We start from the raw sequence: 20,509 nt of genomic DNA on the forward strand, positions 1-20,509 counted from the left end.
TGGTACATATATAGACATTAAACCAGCAGGATATCAACATTCTCACTCCCTCCCCTGAACAGACCAAAGTATCCCGTTGCCTGAGCCGCAAGACTCTGCACCGAAGGCTACCGATCCTGACCTGGATTCGAGGGTACAATACAGAATGCCTAATGGGTGACCTGGTGGCGGGGTTCACGGTGGGGTTGATGATCATTCCACAGGCACTGGCGTATGGCATTGTGGCCGGACTGACTCCTAGCGTAAGTTCATCATGTACAGTATTTAGTCTTGGTACTGACAGACCACATTAGGAATTTGTTGTAGTGAACCACTTAGTGTGGTGGATGGTAACCATGTTTTTATTGGGACCTCAGGTTCATCTAGACATGAGCCTAGTGAGCTACAGGCTGAAATTACATTTTTCCTGCAGTTCACCATCTTCTTTCTAGAGGCTAGTGAGTTGAGGTATGTTTGTATACCACTGCTTGAAGGTATCCATCATCAGAACTGAGTGGCAGCCATATAACCAACAAAAGAGCACCTGGAGCTAAGGCAGTGCAGGCTTGTTGTGGTGTACTGTAAACTTACTGGCACTCAGGGAAGAGCAGCTGGTGACTCATCATACATGTGTGGACTAAACAGCCAAGTCCCAGACCTTTATGCTCTGGATGGGATGACAAATGATTGGGTGATGGATGGGTTTATGGGAAGTACACTTTCATATCCACTTCTCATTCTGTTACATAATGAGGAAATAATCTGAATTCATCTGTCTTTAGTGATGGTACGATACCTTTGTTTGTTATCTAAAGGAGTCTGTTATCTCAAGGTTATACACAGGTTACATCATCAGAATAGAGCTTTTGTGTTGATTTTAGATTATGTCACTTTGATTTCCATATAGCTTTGTTATTTTAGAAATGTTGGCAATATTAACCCTGGGTAGGTAATAGATGGGTGGCTACCATGAACCCTGGGAGGTGCAGTGCTACTATGACAGTGAAGTAAGGCTACAAAATTGGTAACTAGACACACAGTCATCACTATCAGATGGGAAATATTCAGCCACAAGTTCATAGGGTCAAAGGCCAAGCTGAGAAACACACTGTTATTCTTATTACACATCTCAGAGAGGATGGAAGGTGAAAGACTGACGAAGAGAGTGTATGTGAGTGAGGTGGAGGGGGGAAGAGGGAGGGGGAGGCCGAGGATGAGATGGAGGGATGGGGTGGAGAGGTATATGAGAGAGGGGGGTGTTAGTTGGGAGCAGGGCAGTGAAATGGCCGGGGACAGGGCGACTTGGAGGCGATTTGTTTGTGGCCACCCCAAACGGGATTGAGGCGTCTGGCAATAGATAGATAGATCTCCCTTCTCCCAGTTGTTTCCAGCAACTGTTGGGAATTAATTAACTGGTTTTGGCACATTGTTTAGCTTCCAGTCCATATATCAGGTGTATTATCACCAACCTCAGTATAGGGATTATTAAGAGAAAGCTTGGGATCGTTTTCATGTATTTTTTGAGGGGGCTAGAGGTAGGGGGAGACTAAGGATGAGGTGGAGGGATGGAATGGAGAGATATGAGAAAGGGGGGGGGTGTTATCTGGGGGTAGGACAGTGAAGTGGCAAAGGACAGGGTGACATGGAGGGAGTGTGTTTGTGGCCACCCCTTACAGGATTAGGGCGTTTGGCTGTAAATAGACAGATAGATGTTTCTTTCAAGTATGGGCTATATTCAGCATTCATGGAGTGCCATGTGTACTTGATGATAGTATTTCTTTCCAGTATGGGCTGTATTCGGCGTTCATTCCATGCTTCGTGTATTTCCTCCTGGGGTCAACGATGGAGATGAACATTGGTCCAACTGCAATCATGGCGCTGATGACATACCAGTACAGTAGTAGTGGTGGCGCTGAATATGCTGTGCTGCTCTGCTTTACCTCAGGCATCATTGAACTGCTGTCTGGTGTATTGAACCTTGGTAGGTGCCTGTGTACTAAATTACTTAACTTTAGTTTTACAGTACTGTACTTCATCTCAACTTGGCCCAGATTGTCGTCCTTCTGCAACTTCTTCGTCAGAGCTCAGTGGCAGAATAAGACAATACTGCAACTGTTAATCCTTTTAATTGCAGTTCTTTGTGATTAGCAGCATATTCTAGTGTTCATCTCTTGCTACAGCTCAGTATTCAAGATGGAGAGATTAGGCCGAGTTAGAGTATAAAGGGTATGGTACATTATTACCACGATGTCCATAGGCAAGTTTATCCTTAAATATTGTGGACTGCAGTGGAATACCCTCAGGCCCTTACACTTTACAAGGGTACTGTCAGTTTAGAAGTACAGTATATTCATGTTTACGTATAGAGATCATAAGCATGTGTAGGTCCTTTTACCCAGCAACCTAGAGCCATTTCCCTGCTCTGTCCCAAGCCTAGGAAGAGTTTCTGTTATTGGCACCAATATTTATCTTCTTCATTTTCATGTAACTTAATTTCCATAGGGTTCTTGACCAGCTTTGTATTGCATCTTCTGTCTCATCCTGTCATAACCTAGCTTAACCTAACCAAACCAGCTTAATTAAGCTTCACTTCATATTCTCCAGGGTTCCTGATTAACTTCATCTCTCAGCCTGTCATCAGTGGGTTCACCTCTGCAGCAGCCATCACAATAGCATCATCCCAACTCAAGCCGCTCTTTGGCCTGAGTCTCAAAACGAACGGCCTGGTGGACACCTGGGTTAAAGTGTTCTCCAATATTCAGGACCTTCGGTGGCAGGACCTAACCCTCGGCCTCGCTTGTATTGTCGTCCTACTTTTCCTTAAGGTGGGTTTATGGCAGTTTGTGGTACTCTTGATTTTGAACGTCATTAATGTCATTGTGTTAGGGGGTTGCATTCCTGTGATGGCACTCTTTTAACATGCTGGCTTTTCTGGTCAGTAAGATAAATGTCCTTCAGTTTCCTCCCTACTCCCTGAAAGGTGGAGGGTGGATTGCAGGAAAAGGGAAACATCGACTTGCAGTCTGTCAGGATCAGCTTCAGATCTTACTACACATCTTAGAATCCCTTTTTCCCAGCAGTTTCCAGTAATTGTTGGGGAGTAATGAGCTGAACTGGCACCTGAATTAGCTTCCACTCCATAGAAAGTAGCTGTACCATGGCCAGCTTTAATATGGGTATTAATTAAGAGGTGTCATTTGACTGAGACTGGGGATGAGATGGAGGGATGGAGTACAGAGGTGTATGAGAGAGTGGAGTGTAAACTGGGGAGAGGGCAGTGAAGTTGCAGGGCGTGGAGGCGATTTGTTGTGGTCACCTCTTACGGGATTAAGGCATCTGGCGTTAGATAGATAGATAGGTAGACATTTGGTTGATTAAAGAAAAATAGATGCCCTGTAGTTATATCAGTGTACTTATCTTTCACACAGGAGGTTCGGTCGATTCGTTGGCCGTGTCTGGATCACAACAGCCTTGGTTTGGGCCAGAGGGTGTTGAGGAAGATGGTGTTCTATCTCTCTGTGGGACGTAATGCTCTGGTGGTCATCATTGCGTCTGTCATTGCCTTCTGTTTGGATGGGGATGACCAGCCCTTCACGATAACAGGTGAGAGAAAGGGAGAGGGAGATATTTCTGAATATTACTTCACTCCATCTTTTAAGTTAGCATGGGGGTGAGATGATGGTATAATATTTCTCATACAGTATATTTATATATACCTACTGTTACTTACATGATGATAATGATTTCTGTTTCAGGGTATGTAGAGCCAGGCATCCCCCCAGCAGCTCTTCCTCCCTTCACCATAGAGAGCAACAACCAGACCATTGCATTCACGGACATAATGGGAGACATTGGCATAGGGGTGGTTATGGTGCCATTCATTGCCATCCTCGACCATATTGCCATCGTCAGCGCCTTTGCTAAGGGACGCACCTTTGATGCTACACAGGAAATTATTACTCTTGGCATTGCCAACCTTGTCGGATCCTTCTTTGGGTAAGGATTTGGGATTTATTGGATGGGAGAGAGACACAGGTTGGGGCTTGAATTCTTATTTTTCTCGGATATTTGGGCTACACAGAACCCATCTTTAGAGTCTGAACGAGAAGTGATAGTCAAGACATTTATACTCCCGGAAATTCCTTCTCTTCATTCATTGCTCAGAATTACGTAAGATAAACATTGATATTTCTCACACATTTTTATACAACTGTAACAAGGAAAAACTATATATTCCTCATCCCCCAGGTCCATGCCAACAACTGGTTCACTCTCCCGGTCAGCTGTTAATCTGAGCAGTGGAGTGCGGACCCCAGCTGGAGGCCTGGTCACTGGGATCATGGTTCTGTTGGCACTCGCACTACTAACTCCAGCATTTACGTAAGTACTGTACTGCATTTTTATCATTTAACTTGATACCGTCCATGTGGAGAGGAGAATGAGAGACTGACAAGAAGAGTGTATGTGAGTGTGGTGGAGGAGGAGGAGGGGGAAATCAAGGATGGAGTAGAGAGCTATATGAGAAAGGAGTGTGTGAGTTGGAGGGAGGACAGCCACGGCAGAGGACAGGGCAACATGGAGGTGATTTGTTTGTGCCCACTGCTTGTGAGATTAAGGTGTCTGGCTGTAGACAGATAGAACTTGATACTTGCCAGGTTGATTCAATATGATAGGTTATATATGCATATGTGTGGTAAGCTATTTCAGGATTCTGGGGCTTTGAACAGTGAGTGAATGGGTGTGTGGCCCATTTCATCGGCCATGGTGTTAAGTAGCTCTTCCTCTGTCATGTTTTTCCCTTTGCTTGTTTTATGGACCATACTTTACCTCATCATGAGGTGGAAAAAAGAGGTCAGGATATTAATGATGATGATGGTGATGATGATGGTGATAATAGTAATGATTACTGTTTCACAGGTACATCCCCAAATCAACCCTAGCAGCAGTCATCATCTGTGCCGTCGTCCACCTCATCGACTATGAAATTTTGGCACCACTCTGGCGAAGCAAGAAAATTGACTTACTACCTCTGTCCATCACATTCATTGCCTGTCTGCTGTGGGGCCTGGAGTGGGGCATCCTCCTGGGCATTGCCATTAACTTGTCCATGTTGCTGTTTTCAATTGCAACGCCATCAACCAAAGTTGCATTGGTTCCTCCGGGGGTGAGTTTAGCCTGGACTGTTTACGTTCTTATTGGCTTGTCTGTTCTCTTCTCCTCTCTTCCTCTTCTCTCCTTTCCCTTCCTCTCCTCTCCTTTCCCTTCCTCTCCTCTCCTCTCCCTTTCTTTCCTCTCCTCTCTTCTCCTGTCCTCCTCTCCTCCCCTCCCCTGTCTTCTCTTCTTTCTTCTTCTGTCTTATTTTTAAGGCTTTTACCTCATGGCATCCTTTTTTAAAATTCTATTTGGCCAGGGTTCTTCCTTAGTTGAATTAAATACAGTCTAGATTCTTGCATTAGCCAGAATAAAATACCTACCTCTTCACTTCCCTGATAAAGGATCAGTGGTTTGCAGGCTTCCAGTTTTTTATTTGCTTCATCTTTTGGTTAAGAAAAAAAAAAATAATACCATCTTGTGTTTTGCACCACTGCAGAAACAACATGGTGGGTACGTCCTGGTGACACCTGCACACGGCATCAGCTACCCCAGCACTTCACACATCCGTGCCACCATCAGGAAGGCTGGGCTCAGACAGGGTGGTGGATCACTGCCTGTGGTTATAGACTGTTCCTTTATTGACACTGCTGACTATACTTCTGCAAAGGTGGGTTGATTACTCTGTCTTAGTTGACATATTACTGTATTATTATTGTTGTGACTCAAGATGGTTGGATGAATTGCATATAGAGGTGTAAATGTCAGAGATAAGACACCCCTTTGGTTTCTTGTTGATATAATAGCCATTGTTTTGACTCTAATATGAAATAGTGATGGAACTAATTCAAGAAACAGTAATAACTGCTTGGTGTTGGATATTTTCAGGGCATCAAGGGTATGGTAGAGGACTTCCAGCTACGAGGGCAGACCCTGGTATTTGTGGGGATGAAGCCAAGGGTCCTCTCTGTTATTGGGGCACTACATGAAGGCATTACCGTCTGTTCTGGATTTCACGCACTGCCTGAAGCTCTCGCTGGTACGATTAAGTCACCATTTGATCTTTGTTATGTTCTATGTAGCTCATTGGAGTGGATCTGGGGACATCATTATCTGTTTAGGATTCCATGCTCTACTTGAAGCTCTCACAGGTACAATTAAGTCACCAGTTTAGCTTTTTTATGTTCTTCATAAATATTAAGTCCATTACTGGGGCAGTACAAGAGGACATTGCTGTCTTTAATAAATTTCATACACTTCTGGAAGTTCTTGCAGATATGTGTTGGGAGGAGGGAAGTCGAGTCAGTGGAAATTACCGATGGTGGCACCTGAACCTTTGTTACGGGGTTGGGATTTTTTTTTAACTGTTAAGTCCAGATTGTTTACAGATGTGTTTACAGGCCATTGCCATGTTATAGTCAGTATATTTTCATCTAATGGAGCAAGGCCAATACAACAACTCAAATACTGAGTCATGGCTGCATGGAATTCAGTGAACCTTAGTTATAAGACAGGAATGAGTCTCCTTCATTAGTAGTCAGATATACAGTACCTTCAAATCTGACTACAGTACACTTGGCCTTTCACATTCTCGTTTTATTGCATTGCCGTCTGCTTGTATCCTCTTCTCTCGCTGGCCAAGTCACACACGTTTTGTAGAGTACCCTTAGCATGATATCGTCACCCTCAAAGAAATTACCTGTCATTTTTCAGCGGTTCTGGATTTTTGCCTAAATCAATGCTTCATAACATGGCGCACCTATTGGTATAGCTGCCTTTGCCAGGTCTAGGGTGTGAGTGGTCTAAAATGTGCCTCAATTTTCTGCCTAAGTCATTTAAAAGTTAAGAAAGTGAGACAGGGTTTTCTCAATTTCCCAAAAAGCAGAAAAAATGACTTAGGCAGTTTCTTTATGAGGGTGACGATATGAGGTGTGTAAGCATGGATGTTTATGTTTGTGGGGTGGAGTCAAGATTCCAGGGGCTTGAATGGTGAGTGGATGGGAATGTAGCCATTTTAATTGGGCAGTTTTTGGGTTAGTTTTTTTTTCTGAACCCTGCCTCACCTTAACTTTAGGTGGGAAAAGAAGTGAGGATGGTGATGATTGATTTCTCACTCTAGCAATGAAACCAGCTCCTGCTTGTCCTCCTACACTTATCATGTCTCCCTGGCAGCAGGACTCCTCCATGCATTCCAAGTGGGTGTCATCCCAAATAACACTTTCTGTCATTATTTAGTCCATGATGATGACATAGTTTTCCAACAGATGGAGACGTAGGGGTTGGGATGGAGGGTAGTGGTGATGGTGAAGGTGGTGGTGGTGGGAAAAAAGAGGTTGCAATTGGTGATGATAACTGCAGTACAATAATTCTTCCACAGATGGTGATGCAGAAGTGGGGATGGAGACAATTAATGGTGACAGTGGTGGTGGTGGAGGCGGTGGCGGTGGTGGAGAGGTGGTGGTATCAACACTAATATCAACGCCAACTTCTGACACCAGTGATGCAGCCAACCCTCTCCTCACCACAACCACATTCCTTGACGAGAAGTAGCAGACGGAAATACAGTAAGTCATTGTTGTATGGCACAGTTTTTGACAACATTCTTGCTGTTAAGTCAGTGGTGTATTACAGAAGAAGTGCAATAAAGCACATGTAGAGTCTTTCTTGCACATTGTGAGTGCTAAAGGCAGGCACACACGGGAATAACGATAACCCACAAATAATGAAAACCCATCAGGAAGGTCCCTCAGAGCTGTAATTTAACTACTGTATATGATTGCCTGAAAGCCCAGAACATCAGACATTAGAAAATATGTGTTTGAAGAGTATTTTTGGATTACTTAAGGACATTTTGTTAAACCACTTCAAATTACACCTTAAACTAGTCTGTTTTATAATGATTTACATATACTTGAGTAACCAAACCCAGCAGAGTCAAAACTAGAAAACATGGGATGACTAAAAATATGCAAGCATTAGGTGCTCCTTTTAAACAGCCATTGTTGTTGTTTCTGTATGTCACTAAGTCCTCATTACTTCTCTCAGGTGAGGTGGTGGCATCAACGCTAGTATCAACACTGCAACTGAATCATCTCACCATAACCACCACATTCCTGGAAGTAGTTGAGCAAGGGAGAAGAGAGAAAGTGTTCAGTTAGACATAGGGAAGGTGAGGGATTTATGTACTGAGTTAGATGTAACAAGTTGAGAGTACTGTAATTAGATGTAGTGGCAAGGTTAGGGAAAATGCATACAGAAATAGGAGTAGCAGTTTGATAGTAGTTTCAAGACAGTTGGGAGTTGAAGGGAAGCTGTATGGAGGTAAGGGTAACAGACTGTGAGTAATTTGGTAGTACAGATTTAGATATTTTAGGCAAGTAAAGGAAATGTATACAGAAGTAGGAGTAATGGTTTGTAAAATCAATGTTAATGGTTCAATCACCTCCCCAGTTTCTCCCTCCATGGATGCCAAGCATCATTCTATCATTCCAAATAAAGTCAGTATTCAAAACTCATGGAAGAGAGAAGAAGGAAAGGTATTAGAACTTTTATTGTTGATCGTACAATCAGGGACGAGAGATAGCCTAATATTTCACCATATACTTTCTCACTTTCCTCTGCTGGCTGATGTTTTTAGGCTGAGAGAGGCTTGGTATGTTTTTTCTGGCTTAATAATTCACCTCCTGTACTTCTCACCATCCTTTGTTGGCTGATATTTGTAAGCCAAGAGAGACACTATATTTTTTTGGCTTAATATTTCACCCATCTACTTACTTTCCTGTGATAGCTAAGAAATCTAAGCTAAGATAGGCTTGGTATATTTCTCTGGCATAATATTTCACCCCTTTTGCATCTGACTTTCTTCTGCTTGCTGATACTGTATTCCTAAACTGAGATAGGCTTGGTATATTCTCTGGCCTAATATTTCAACTGTTCTACTCACTTTTCTCTGCTGGCTAATATTCCTAATCTGAGAGAGGCTTGGTGTCTTTCACTGGCATAGTATTTCATCTGTTTTACTCACTTTTCTCTGCTGGCTGATACTCCTAAGCTGAGAGAGAATTAGTATGTTTTTCTACCCATAGATGATTCTCTTGATGCATCAGGGAGGAAGGTGATGGTTATACCCTAAGTGTGAAGCACAGTGGAATAATTGGCTGAGTACTGTCCCTGATTATACAATTGTAGATGTACGTGTACTGTACTGCAGTAGGAAAATGAGAGGGAATGTGTATGGAGGTAGAGCTATTGAGAGTATTGTACAGTATTAGACGTAGTACAGAAGTGAAGGAAAAAAATGTACAGATTTTAGAGTTAATTGGAGAGTACTGTAATGTAATGTAGAAAAAGTAGGAGAAAAAATAGCAGCTGTAGTAGAGATTATGTACATCAGTAGATAAAAAATGTATATAGGGCATTTATCTCTTCATATTCTGAGGCATTATCATGAAGTGCCAAAGCTTACCATTTCATACTGTGCTTTTTAACCCGACATTTTCGAGGGCAATGTTGAAGTGTTAATACATTTTTGAGGATGATGTGGAAGTGTTAGATAGAGTTTAGTGGATGATGTGGAAGTGTTCGTTACATTTTTGAGGACGATGTGGAGGTGTTACGTACTGTATGCCACTTTTTATTATTCAGTACCTATAAATTCCAAAAAACTGTGTTTGGTGGAAACCTACAAGATTTTGGAATATTTGTGTGTTTTTTGGACTCCAATATCCTGCACGTTTGAAGGCAAGACACAGGTAGGTAAAGGGCACAGGAATATTTTAATATTTGTTTAGTTTGGAGCCAACTTTCGTGCTGAATTATTGGTTGTTGCGGTGGTGGTGTTTTTATTATTGTTGACTTTATTTTTGGCAGCGAGAAGAACGTCCCGGTATGTAAATTCGTTGATCAGAAAATTTGATAAGAGAAGCAGCAGGAAATATTTATAAAATGTGTTTATACAGCCAGTGATTAAGGGAGGGTGGCAAGCAAAATACTGTAGTGAAATGGTACATGAGACTGCTAAGTAACAATTTATTTTTGGCATCATAAGTATAGTATGCAGATTCGTTGGTCATAGAGCCGGGTGACAATGAAAATAGAAAGTGTTAAAAAATGTGGTGTGCTCATGGAGTGCAAGAATCATGCAGGGACTGTATGCCGTGTGTGGAACAGAACATCATTAAACGATACCCTAATTTGTTTTTAGAACCAAAAATGGTGCTGTTTTGGTGGTGGGGTGTGGTAAAATTAACAAAGGAAGATATTTAAAATGCTCTGCTTTGGGAACCAAAAAGCATGCAGAAAACTTTGTGGAAAGGTAGCACGTCATTATTACTCTTATTAAGAGTGTTTTCAAGGGTAAGAATAAGGCAGGGTTGAAGATGGAAAGCGATGAAATTTTTCCAAATACTGTAGTTTGTGTGAGGAATAAAAAATCACTTGAGTGTGGCAAAGAACTATGGTAAATCATAGTAATCATCTTTACCCTCATTCCCTCCTGAAGATGGAGTGAGGCAGGATCCACAAAAAAGAACAGCGAGAGTATGAAAGTAAGAGAATTATCAAAAGTATTCCCAGCGAAATACGTGAAACACAAGTAAATACAGGTATTATAATAGAAGCAGATGAGTGAAGTAAGATCCAGTAACAAGGCAAGGGAAAGTTCAATTGGGGGAAGACCGTCAGTAACTTTCCCAATGAAATGTGTGAGAGAACCCTGTTAATGCAGTAATCGGAACTTTTTAATGTGCATCTGGAGCCCAAAGCCCCTGAATGGTTTGAGGCAGGATCTATAGACAAGGAAGGAAATAAAATGAAGAAACAACAGCATGCTCAGTGTAATATATGAAAGAATTGTGTATATATGATTATATACCTTTGTAAATAATAATCTTTCTGGAGCTTAAAATTTAAAGTTGAGTGAGGTAGGATTCATAGACAAGGAATGAAATAGTATGAATGTGAGAGAATGTTGAGCAACATACCCATTGTCAATCATCCTCATCTTGACCCGTCTTCCCATGTAATGGTGAACTGAGGTAGGATCCAGAAACAAGGAAAGAAATTATACGAGAAAGGAGGAACTATCGACAACGTGCCTAGTGAAATGTTTGAAAGAATTGTGTAAATATGATCATAAATACTTTTCTAAATAATAATCGTGTTTCTGGAGCCAAAATTTATGCATATTTTTACCTCTTCCGTCTAATGAGGAAATTTTGAACTATACTTCTTGCTTTCGACAGGTAGCTTTATTCTGCTAAGGAGAGACTTTAGTACTGGAGGGGTCAGATATACCCATCATTGTCCCTTCAGTACAAGAGGTCTCTCCTAAGCTGAAGAAAATTGTCTGGAGGCAGCAGGGACAAAAAGAATGCCATTGGATTAAAAGAATATTGTAGTGGTTGTTGCGACCCCAGGCTCACGTCAATGTGAACCCAGTGGACTGCAGACAGAAGCTGCCCCTCTCGGCAGTCCACCATCCTCCTTTTGGGGAACATAGGAGTTGAGGGACGTGTTCGGTATATAATTTCAGCGATGCCCTGTGCAGTTGCCCCTCACAGCACCAAGAACATTGTAAATTTGTAAATACTGTATAATTACTGACAATTTTTAAACCCTTTCACCATGATGGCACATAGATTAAACTAATAGAGTTGTTCCCACCATGAGAGAGTTAGCGGTGACAGTATTAACGAACTTAGATTGCTACGATTCACTCAGCTGGATACCATCATCGTGCGTTAGGTGAAAAAGATCTTTGAGTTGTCGACAATGAGAGGGTCCCACAATTCATTCTTAGTGGAATAAAATCATCATACATTAGTTGGAACAGGTACTAGAGTTGTTTGAAGCATGAGGGGGTTAATATTCACTCATATTTGATTGTGAAGTGTTTGGGAAATGCATAAACATAACATCTAATCTGAAGAACATTTTTAGATGTGGAAATTTAGAGTAAGTTTTTGTATCGATTATACAGAAATGTTCATAAAAGGTCTTAATCAGTTTTTACAATAAACCAATCTCTGTCCTGGTTAATTGCCAGGAATTACAGTATTTTCATCATACTATACTTATTATCCTCATTGTCATCATCATTTGTTAACATCATCATCTGTTAGCGTGGTCATTATCATCTGTTATTATCATCAGTGTCATTATCCACATCTCTTTTTCCACCTAAGGATAGGTTGAGCTAGTGTCTGCAGTGGGAAAAAGGCTGCTAGAATGAGTACTAACCAAAATCTACTTAATTAAATGCGCCACACTCATTCACTCACCATTCAGCCCTCCAAAATCCCCACTCCACCTCACAGGCACATCTTTCTGCTCATACACACTTCAGAAGTTCCTGTCCGTCATATTTATAAATGGAAAAATGGAATCTGCTTGTAACACCTTCAGAATGAAATGTCTTTTGGAATTGTCTGGCATCAGGTGGAAGAGAATACTAGAGACTGATATCCCCTTGTACTGTGATCCCTGTATTAGCCTATGGGTGTGAGGCCTGACTCTGTTGGAAGGACACATGTCGAGAGAGAACAGTGGAAATGACCCATTTGAGAGGAGTGTATGGAGTTACATGGAGAGACAGACAGACCAGTGAAGAAGTGTGGAGTTACATGGAGAGACCGATGATTTAGGAAGTGTGGAGTTACATGGAGAGACACAGACCAATGAGGAAGTGTGGAGCTACATGGGGAGACAGACAGACAGACGAAGTGTGGAGTTACATAGAGAGACAGACAGATGATTTAGGAAGTGTGGCACACACAGAGAGACAATTGAAGAAGTATGGAGTTACATACAGAAACAGACAGACCAGTGAGGAAGTGCAAAGCTACATGGAGACACAGAAAGACAAATGAGGTGAAGGAGATTTGTGGTATTGATGTGGATGTGTTGGAAAGCATTAGGAAAAGTAACTTGTGATGGTTAGGCCATATGGAGAGAATGGAGAATGAGAGACTTATTAGGAGAGTTTGTGAGTCGGGTGGAGGGGAGGAGACCAAGAATGAGGTGAAGGGTTGGAGTAGAGAGGTATATGAATGAGGCATGTGTATAGTGGAGGGAGGGCAGCCTGATGGCAGGGGACTGGGTGACAAGAGAGGCATTTTGTGACCACCCCATCTGAAATTAAGGCATCCAGCTATATTCTCTGTTCACTTTAATTGGGCATAAAATTGCCATCTCTCTTCGAACGCTGAGGTGTAACAGCTCATTAACACTAGGATATGTACCAGTCATGAAGAAGCGCTGTGGAAAGGACGTAGTGCCATAGTATTGTCTTATGCGGCACAAAGCAAAGGAAAAAGGCTGCAAAAGGATGAAAACCTCCGCCAAGTTAAAGTAAAGGAATTGCAGTATAGACAGACAGACTGATCACAGTACGGAAGGGTTTGAATGCCCCAAGAGCTGATAGGTTTACCTTTGTACATATTCAAGATGAACAATAGCGAATATTTTTTCACAAATAAAAGTTAATAATCAACTAAGCTACTGTTTTATTCCAACCTCCCTGCTGGTAAAAAGCGAGGTAACGACGCGGTAAACTTGTCTGAAAGAAGCAAGACTCGTCATCGTCGTTGTTTCCGTTGTCGTCCTTATCATCGTTGTTGTCATTGTCATAATCACCATCACTGGCATCCTCTTTTTTCTCCACATCATCATCATCAGCATTTTGGTTAGGTGGGATACAAAATCGGAGAGAAAGTACAGTAAAAATGGGGGAACTAACCACACCATGCTCATAACTCTTCACTTACCATTCAAGGTCTCAGTATCCAGTCTCCATCTCATTTATCTAACAATTTATGCATTTTTTTATTTTTAAAGATTTACTTCACCTAACAAATAAGTCAGTCCATCTTCGTTCACAGCAAAATGAGGTGCCTGATCCTTGCTGTGTGGCTTTCCATACATACTCGTAATTAATCCCACCATCTTGATCCCGTCAATTCCCTAGTCTTAAAGCTGAAGCTTGGTATATCTAGGTTTGTTATAATATGCGCAGAGCAACTTGGTTTAGTCAAAATCAGCCGAAGCAGTGAAGAAATGAAACAAATGTCTCTTAGTTCTAGTTCCATTTAATAGGTAATAAAATATACACCATCCCATATACATATGTATGAGCTATACAGAAACAGTTTGGTTACTACACTTAAATTAGTGGACACAATTTAACCTTTGCATCCCAAGGACATATATTTTATTATACTCTTGCTGATGCCAGACTGTTTTCAGCTTTGGAAGGTGGTGCTGTAGATGTGTTGGAAAACATCAGAAGTATCTTGAGATGGTTTGGCCATGTGGACAGAATGTAGAATGAGAGACTTACTGGGAGAGTGTATGTGAGCGAGGAGGAGGGAGGGGGAACCAAGGGTAAGATGGAAGGATGAGGTGGAGAGAGATATGAGTGAGGGAGGTGTATGATGGAGAAAAAGGTAGCCTACTGGCAGAAGTTACTGTGACATGGAAGCATATTGCTTGTGGCCACCCCATCTGGGATTGAGATGTCTGGCAATAAAAAGATAAATAGATAGGACGGACCTCTATTGGTGAAATGAGTGAGTGAGGGCTACATGTAATTCCCCAGCTTAAGAAGTCTGCCCTAAACTGAATGCAATCGACAAGAAGTAGCAAGATTTAAAAATGAGTGAACAGGATACCATTTTGAATGTTATTTTTTTATTTATTTATTTTTTTCTACCTCTAAATTTGATTCAAATGAAGAGAATTTTTCAAACAAGAGAGAGAGGGGGGGGGGAGTTAGATACAGGTTTCAATGCTCCCTTCAATAGGAAATCAATCTCCTGCTGAGATTAATAAAACCATCTGGCAGCAGCAAGAACAAACTAAAAAATGTAACCTTGATTCAAGCAGTTAATAGGCCATAATGCAAAATACTGACGATATATATGGTCAGCAGAGAATAACAATGAGGAAAAAAATGCATCCTCAAAGCAAAGAACTCAAAACTCATTACACGTTTTGAGAGCGAAAAATTAATATCAAGTACAGGCTATAAAGCATCTGAAAATTGCTGAGATCTGGGTCCATATTCACAAAACAAACTTGAGACCAACTCCTTCTTGTAACTTAAGATTACTCTGGCAGGAAGAACAAGGCCTGTATTCTTGTTGGTTAAGGATGCTTCTTAACACCATTTCCTAAGCAATTTATTTGGCCTATTATACCTGACTCTCTTCAAATATTACCATATACAATAAAATCCAAAGGGATACTAGCCACCAACAGCCAAAAATAATTCACCAAGGAAGAGGTGTTAGGAAGCTTCCTTACCCAACAAGAAAATGAACCCAGGAGACATAAGAAAAATCATTCCTCTCTTCTCACTGGTGCTGGAGAGGTGCCTTCATGTGGTGCCACCAATATAACTCAGCAACTCAACTGCCTGGTTATACAAAATGACCCTCAATTACTTCTCTGGTCCCTGAAAGAATAGTGGACTGCAGGAGAAGGGCAAATCCACTGGGGTCATGTTTTAGATATATCTTGGGTTTAACTACGACTACCACTCCCTGTCCAGCAAAAACAAATCTGAGTCACAAGGGTGAGTCGGTTTTAAGTTTGTTCAAGAATTTTATCACAAGTTTACATGAATGTCAGCCTTGACTTCTTACATGCAATACAGAAAATTAACTAATTAGAACACAGAGAAATGAACATATAATATGCCCAGTTGTAAACAATATCATATACTGTAGTAAGTTTGTCTGCCAGCATCAACCTTGGATTCTTAAAAATGTAAAATAATAATGAAAATAAACTCATCAGATCACACACACTGAAAACAAATCTGTACTCAACTGGCTGGATTTTTTTTCTTTTTTAATCATGAGAAGTACGGTACAATTAAGTGAAAAGAATTTTGTGCATCTAACTTAAATCATCAGTCACCAGTGTTAGAGCATGAAAGAACTTAATTGAAAAATGTCTTCAAATATATCCTAAAGATATATGGACATCAAAGATCAAAAGAAATTATCATACAGACCTCCTTTCCCACTGTAGGATGGGGTAAGGTAGGGTCCACAGCCAGAGAAACTTGATAGAAAAAAAGCAAAAATATCATCTTCATCTATGTATTAATGATATGGAGGATATATAAAATTTCCTATAACATTATACATCACCGTGACAACAAACACCCTCTTGAATTTATTGGCAATAGTTCCATGAGTTTTGTTTTTTGTATATTAGTCAGTACCAAGGGATCTTAGGCACAGATCTAAAAGAATAACAAATCTTTTGTAACGTCTCAACAACGTAAGTACTAACAGCCTCTCAAATTTATGCATTTCTGTAACAGTCAATTTTTCCATCTCTTGCAATTTACCAAATGCAGGAAGACCTTACGAGTAGGTCTGTAAGATTTAAATATTCTGGAGCATCACAACAAACAACAGGTCGAATTTACCCACTCTGGAAACAGCTGATTATTTGCTTTCATCATGACTATTTATCCCACCTATGGATGGTTTGAGGGGGGGGAAGGTATTTCAGTCACTCGTAAGTGTCTAAAACACCTCTGGGAATAATAATACAGCTTGCTATCATATAATGCGACATCACAACAAAAAATAACCTTTCAACTATATTGCCTACAGTTATAACATTTAGAGATTCCATTTAGAAGACTCCTGTGTTTACTGACTGCTCTGTGTTTTCCTCTGCAGTCATACATGTTAAACTGATATCGCCTCAGCTTTGTTCATATCATTATTCACTGGGAACGTGTAGGTGTGTGTGTGTTTTAGCAAGCTGTATGCATGTTTCCAAGTGTCATGTGTGTATCATCAGGATATAAGTTTGTGCGTATTAGTAAGTTGTGTGCATTTTACCGTGTCAGTGACCTATGTAAGAGTTGTGTAGGATGGAGTACATGGATGTGCATGTCTGTGTTTGTAAGACTGTGTGTGTGTATGTTGGTAAGTCATGTATGTGTTCTTGAGTAAATGTGCACATTAATAAGAGTTGTGAAGGGTGGAGTACTTGTGTGTGTGTAAGGGGAGTATGGCAGACACAGAATAGACACGCAAGCCTCTTCCTCCTGAACTCTCTTGCATGAACAGTGAAGTAGCCATCAGAAGCACCAGCTGAAAAAAATGCACAAATATTACTAGGCACTCCTTGTTATATCATCATCATCATATATACCATCACCACCACCATCGTCATCATCATTTACTATCTTCTGCCCTACGGCATTATAAATTTTATTCTTGCTCTCGACATTATTAGCACTTTTTTCTGCCACCGAGTATCAAGAAAAAAGTTGCAAATGGATGAAATTACGGGTCATGTTGAGGTTAAGAACTCTAGGGGATGTATTATATATGGCTGATATTTACATATGATTTTATTTAGATTATGAGATATTTCAAACTATACAGGTTATGTAAAAAACATTAACTGCCAATCCCATTTTGTCCCCTTCATAGCATAGGTGCCCAAGACCAGGGTACTCTTGTCCAGAACACGTAAGGGTAGGAAACCAACCTATGCCACTGGTAGCATTTACATAACAGAAAAGCCTCTAGCACTCAAACCATAGCATGAATACCATGGTGTATTCTGATCCAAGAGCTCTACCATTGACAACCTATTTCCCAACTAAGAGTGGGGTGTGGTAGGGTCCAGTGAGCAAGAAAAAAACAGACAGACTGAGAACTAACCAAAGTCTGCCCAATTAAACACACCACACTCATTCATTCACCATTCAAGTTTCCAGAATCCTGGCTTCACCTACACGCACACCCTGCACACATCTTTATAACTATCTACTGGACCAAGTTAACCTAATGGCATTAAAAAAGGTTGCCATACATCCTTTATTAACCGTTTATGGAGGCTTTCCTAAGCTCAATAATCATTTAGCGGCACTAACCAGCATAACATGAAGTGCACACACGGGCAGCCAAACGTTGCGACTCAGAGTGTGGTAGTCCAGACCAATGGCGTGAAGCACAGTTGGAAGGCAACCCTGTGGAAATAAAGGTATCATTATTATCATCCTCATTATCTTAATCCATCACATGAGATCCACCATCATCATCATTATCGGACACTCTAAAGTAGATTAATTTCTCCATACTCATGTAAAGAAATGGCATTGCATTTTGGACCACATCCCTGACTTATAACAAGGTCTGTCTATATATATGACCTTTTTTTTAATATCATCACCTGTGTTATAATATCATCCCCCGGGTGAGCAGACTTGGCTATGTCTTGACCACATCCAGGCTCCACAATAAGGCAGCAGGAGTCCGGCACGTTGGTTCCATTGCCATACCCTGTCACAAACCAGTCCTTGTAGCTCTTGGTGCCACAGCAGTTCATCTGAGGGGAAAATCATCACTACCATCATCAAAATTACCATCATGGGTTACACTGTCTTCAGCTGTCCCAAACCTTGTATGTCCTGCTGCTACAGTTCAGTAATAACGATAAGAATAATTACCAACCTCCAACTGAATTTCATCCCAAAGCTGTGTGTCGGAGATGTTTTTTCCGTAGTCTGCCTGTGTGGCCACCATGCGTTGCTTCATAAATGTGGACAGGGCATGACCAAGTGTTTGCTGGTTGCGGTAGACTAGGGTCGTGGTTGCCAGCTCACTCACCACCATCACAAACAAAAGTGACAAACACTGAGGAGAGGAGGATTGTTGGAAAATATATATATGAGGGGGAGACTGAGGATGGGTTGAAGGGATGGAGTCAAGAGGCACATGAGAGGATGGTGCAAACTGAATGGAGAGGAGAGGGATATGAGTGTGGTGTACGGTAGTTAGAGAGCGAAGGTGATGATAAGGACAGGGTGACATGAAGACAGTTGTTCATGCCACCTTCCTTGGAATTACGGCATCTGATTATATACAGACAAACTGATAAATAATTTTAGACAGGGAAGTCCTTGTGTTGAAAGGGAAAGGTTGTTGGCTGAAATGAGTGAGGACTGTAGAGGATGGCTGTTGTTAGGTGAATAGCAGAGATATGAGCCATTTGTTTATAACCATCTTATCCAAGAGGAAGGTACATGACTACAGCTATACAGACAGGCATTACATGTACCAGCACAAACATAAACCTATGATTCTGTATCTCACATAAAAAATAAAATATATATATGCAGTTCAAGGCCATTAATATTACAGTACCAGCTTAAATGCATGAGGTTTTGGTGCGAGCGTAGCGATGGCTCCGAGGGTACTGGTGGCGGTGATGGTGATACCTAGTAGCACCAATGACGCCACCACCACCCACAGCCACACAGGCATCCATGGTGACAGGTACGCCACGTAGGCAGCCAGTAGGTTACATCCTGTGTATCCAACTGCAATGCCTGTACCCTGAAACAGTAGTGCAAAAGGTGAGAGGTGTGAACATCGAGGGTAGGATTGCGAGAGACACTGAAAAAGACCTGGGACGAGATTGGCATAGGAAAGTGAATGTTGGGGGTATGATTACGAGAGACACTGAAAAAGACCTGGGACAAGGTTGGTATAGGAAATTGTAAGAAATGCTGTACAGTACTTCAATTTGGTGTTCAAGTGAAATGAACACTTTTGCTTGTCAGACTTCAGGTTAGCATATACAAAGGCCAGACTGAGGATCCCTGACTAAGCCCGACACAGATTCCAAATTACTTTAAACAAAAACTGCGACTTCCCACCGGAAATGCATTACGTTTGAATTACACTACGCCAGATTTTTAAAAAACCTGAAGAATGACCTGCAAGGTAATACGAATCTTTACTCTAAATATCAATGCGTGTTTACAGCTACATAAAGGGGTAGGATGTGAATAAAATTGGTTAAATGAACACCGACGATATTAGAGATGACATGCATATCAAAAAGTAAAATATTTCTACGTCAACCAAGAGGTGCTTACATTAAGAGAATGCCCATACAGATGTTATGTAACCAATATTAACCCTAATTAACAGCCATTAAACCTCACTTACGGCATAAATAATGAAGGCTGCGAAGGAAATATACCGAGCGACGGCCATGATGATCAGCTGACGAGATGGGGTAACATTTCGTCAAGTATATGTTTCGCCTTTCGTACATATTACAAACTAAAGCAAAACTGAAGAAACAAACCATAGACAGATATATGATCAACAAACTTTATTATACTTAAAAGATCTCGCTTATCGTAATTCAGTTTATAGGTATGACAGATTTGGAGAATGTTTATAAAAGCGAACTCTCCAAAGCGGGAGATGGGTATCAAATTACACATTTACAAAATTTCTCAAGCTTCAATTCTACAAAATTGCTTGTTCTATACTTTTCTTTTCATTCGACATACCCTTTGTAGCCACACCCCAATGAATATCAAGTGAAATAAAAAAAATACTAACCAGCTCAGTTGATTAGTCTGATTAGAGGGTTGACTACTAAA

General features: G+C 41.0%; 2 protein-coding genes and 1 long non-coding RNA gene across 3 annotated transcripts in view; 2 read left to right on the forward strand and 1 right to left on the reverse strand.

Moving 5' to 3' along the window:
- The window catches only part of LOC145395772 (sodium-independent sulfate anion transporter-like), a 19,629-nt gene extending 11,284 nt beyond the window's left edge, over positions 1-8,345 (forward strand). The window contains exons 3-13 of the mRNA XM_080269312.1: positions 63-242; positions 1,765-1,960; positions 2,584-2,804; positions 3,408-3,582; positions 3,735-3,975; positions 4,228-4,359; positions 4,897-5,143; positions 5,570-5,740; positions 5,959-6,109; positions 7,448-7,634; positions 8,116-8,345. Coding sequence (XP_080125438.1) covers positions 63-242; positions 1,765-1,960; positions 2,584-2,804; positions 3,408-3,582; positions 3,735-3,975; positions 4,228-4,359; positions 4,897-5,143; positions 5,570-5,740; positions 5,959-6,109; positions 7,448-7,620 — 1,887 coding nt within the window. The 3' untranslated portion in view covers positions 7,621-7,634; positions 8,116-8,345. The remainder of the gene's footprint in view (positions 1-62; positions 243-1,764; positions 1,961-2,583; positions 2,805-3,407; positions 3,583-3,734; positions 3,976-4,227; positions 4,360-4,896; positions 5,144-5,569; positions 5,741-5,958; positions 6,110-7,447; positions 7,635-8,115) is intronic.
- A 727-nt stretch (positions 8,346-9,072) lies between these two features.
- On the forward strand, positions 9,073-10,262 carry LOC145395928 (uncharacterized). The gene is made up of 2 exons (XR_013896672.1): positions 9,073-9,584; positions 9,617-10,262. It is a non-coding gene; the product is annotated as an uncharacterized LOC145395928 (long non-coding RNA).
- A 3,881-nt stretch (positions 10,263-14,143) lies between these two features.
- Positions 14,144-20,118, reverse strand: LOC145395929 (tetraspanin-11-like). The gene is made up of 6 exons (XM_080269464.1): positions 20,064-20,118; positions 19,254-19,445; positions 18,561-18,743; positions 18,280-18,435; positions 17,981-18,076; positions 14,144-17,189 (listed from the first exon to the last, which is right to left on the reverse strand). Exons 1-6 carry the CDS (start codon positions 20,109-20,111, stop codon positions 17,058-17,060), a joined length of 807 nt encoding a protein of 268 aa, XP_080125590.1. The 5' UTR covers positions 20,112-20,118; the 3' UTR covers positions 14,144-17,057.
- Positions 20,119-20,509: the final 391 nt, after the last annotated feature.

The sequence above is a fragment of the Coenobita brevimanus genome, chromosome 33 (genome assembly GCF_032717465.1).
Source record: "Coenobita brevimanus isolate Jiangsu-jjx chromosome 33, ASM3271746v2, whole genome shotgun sequence".
NCBI lineage: Eukaryota > Metazoa > Arthropoda > Malacostraca > Decapoda > Coenobitidae > Coenobita > Coenobita brevimanus.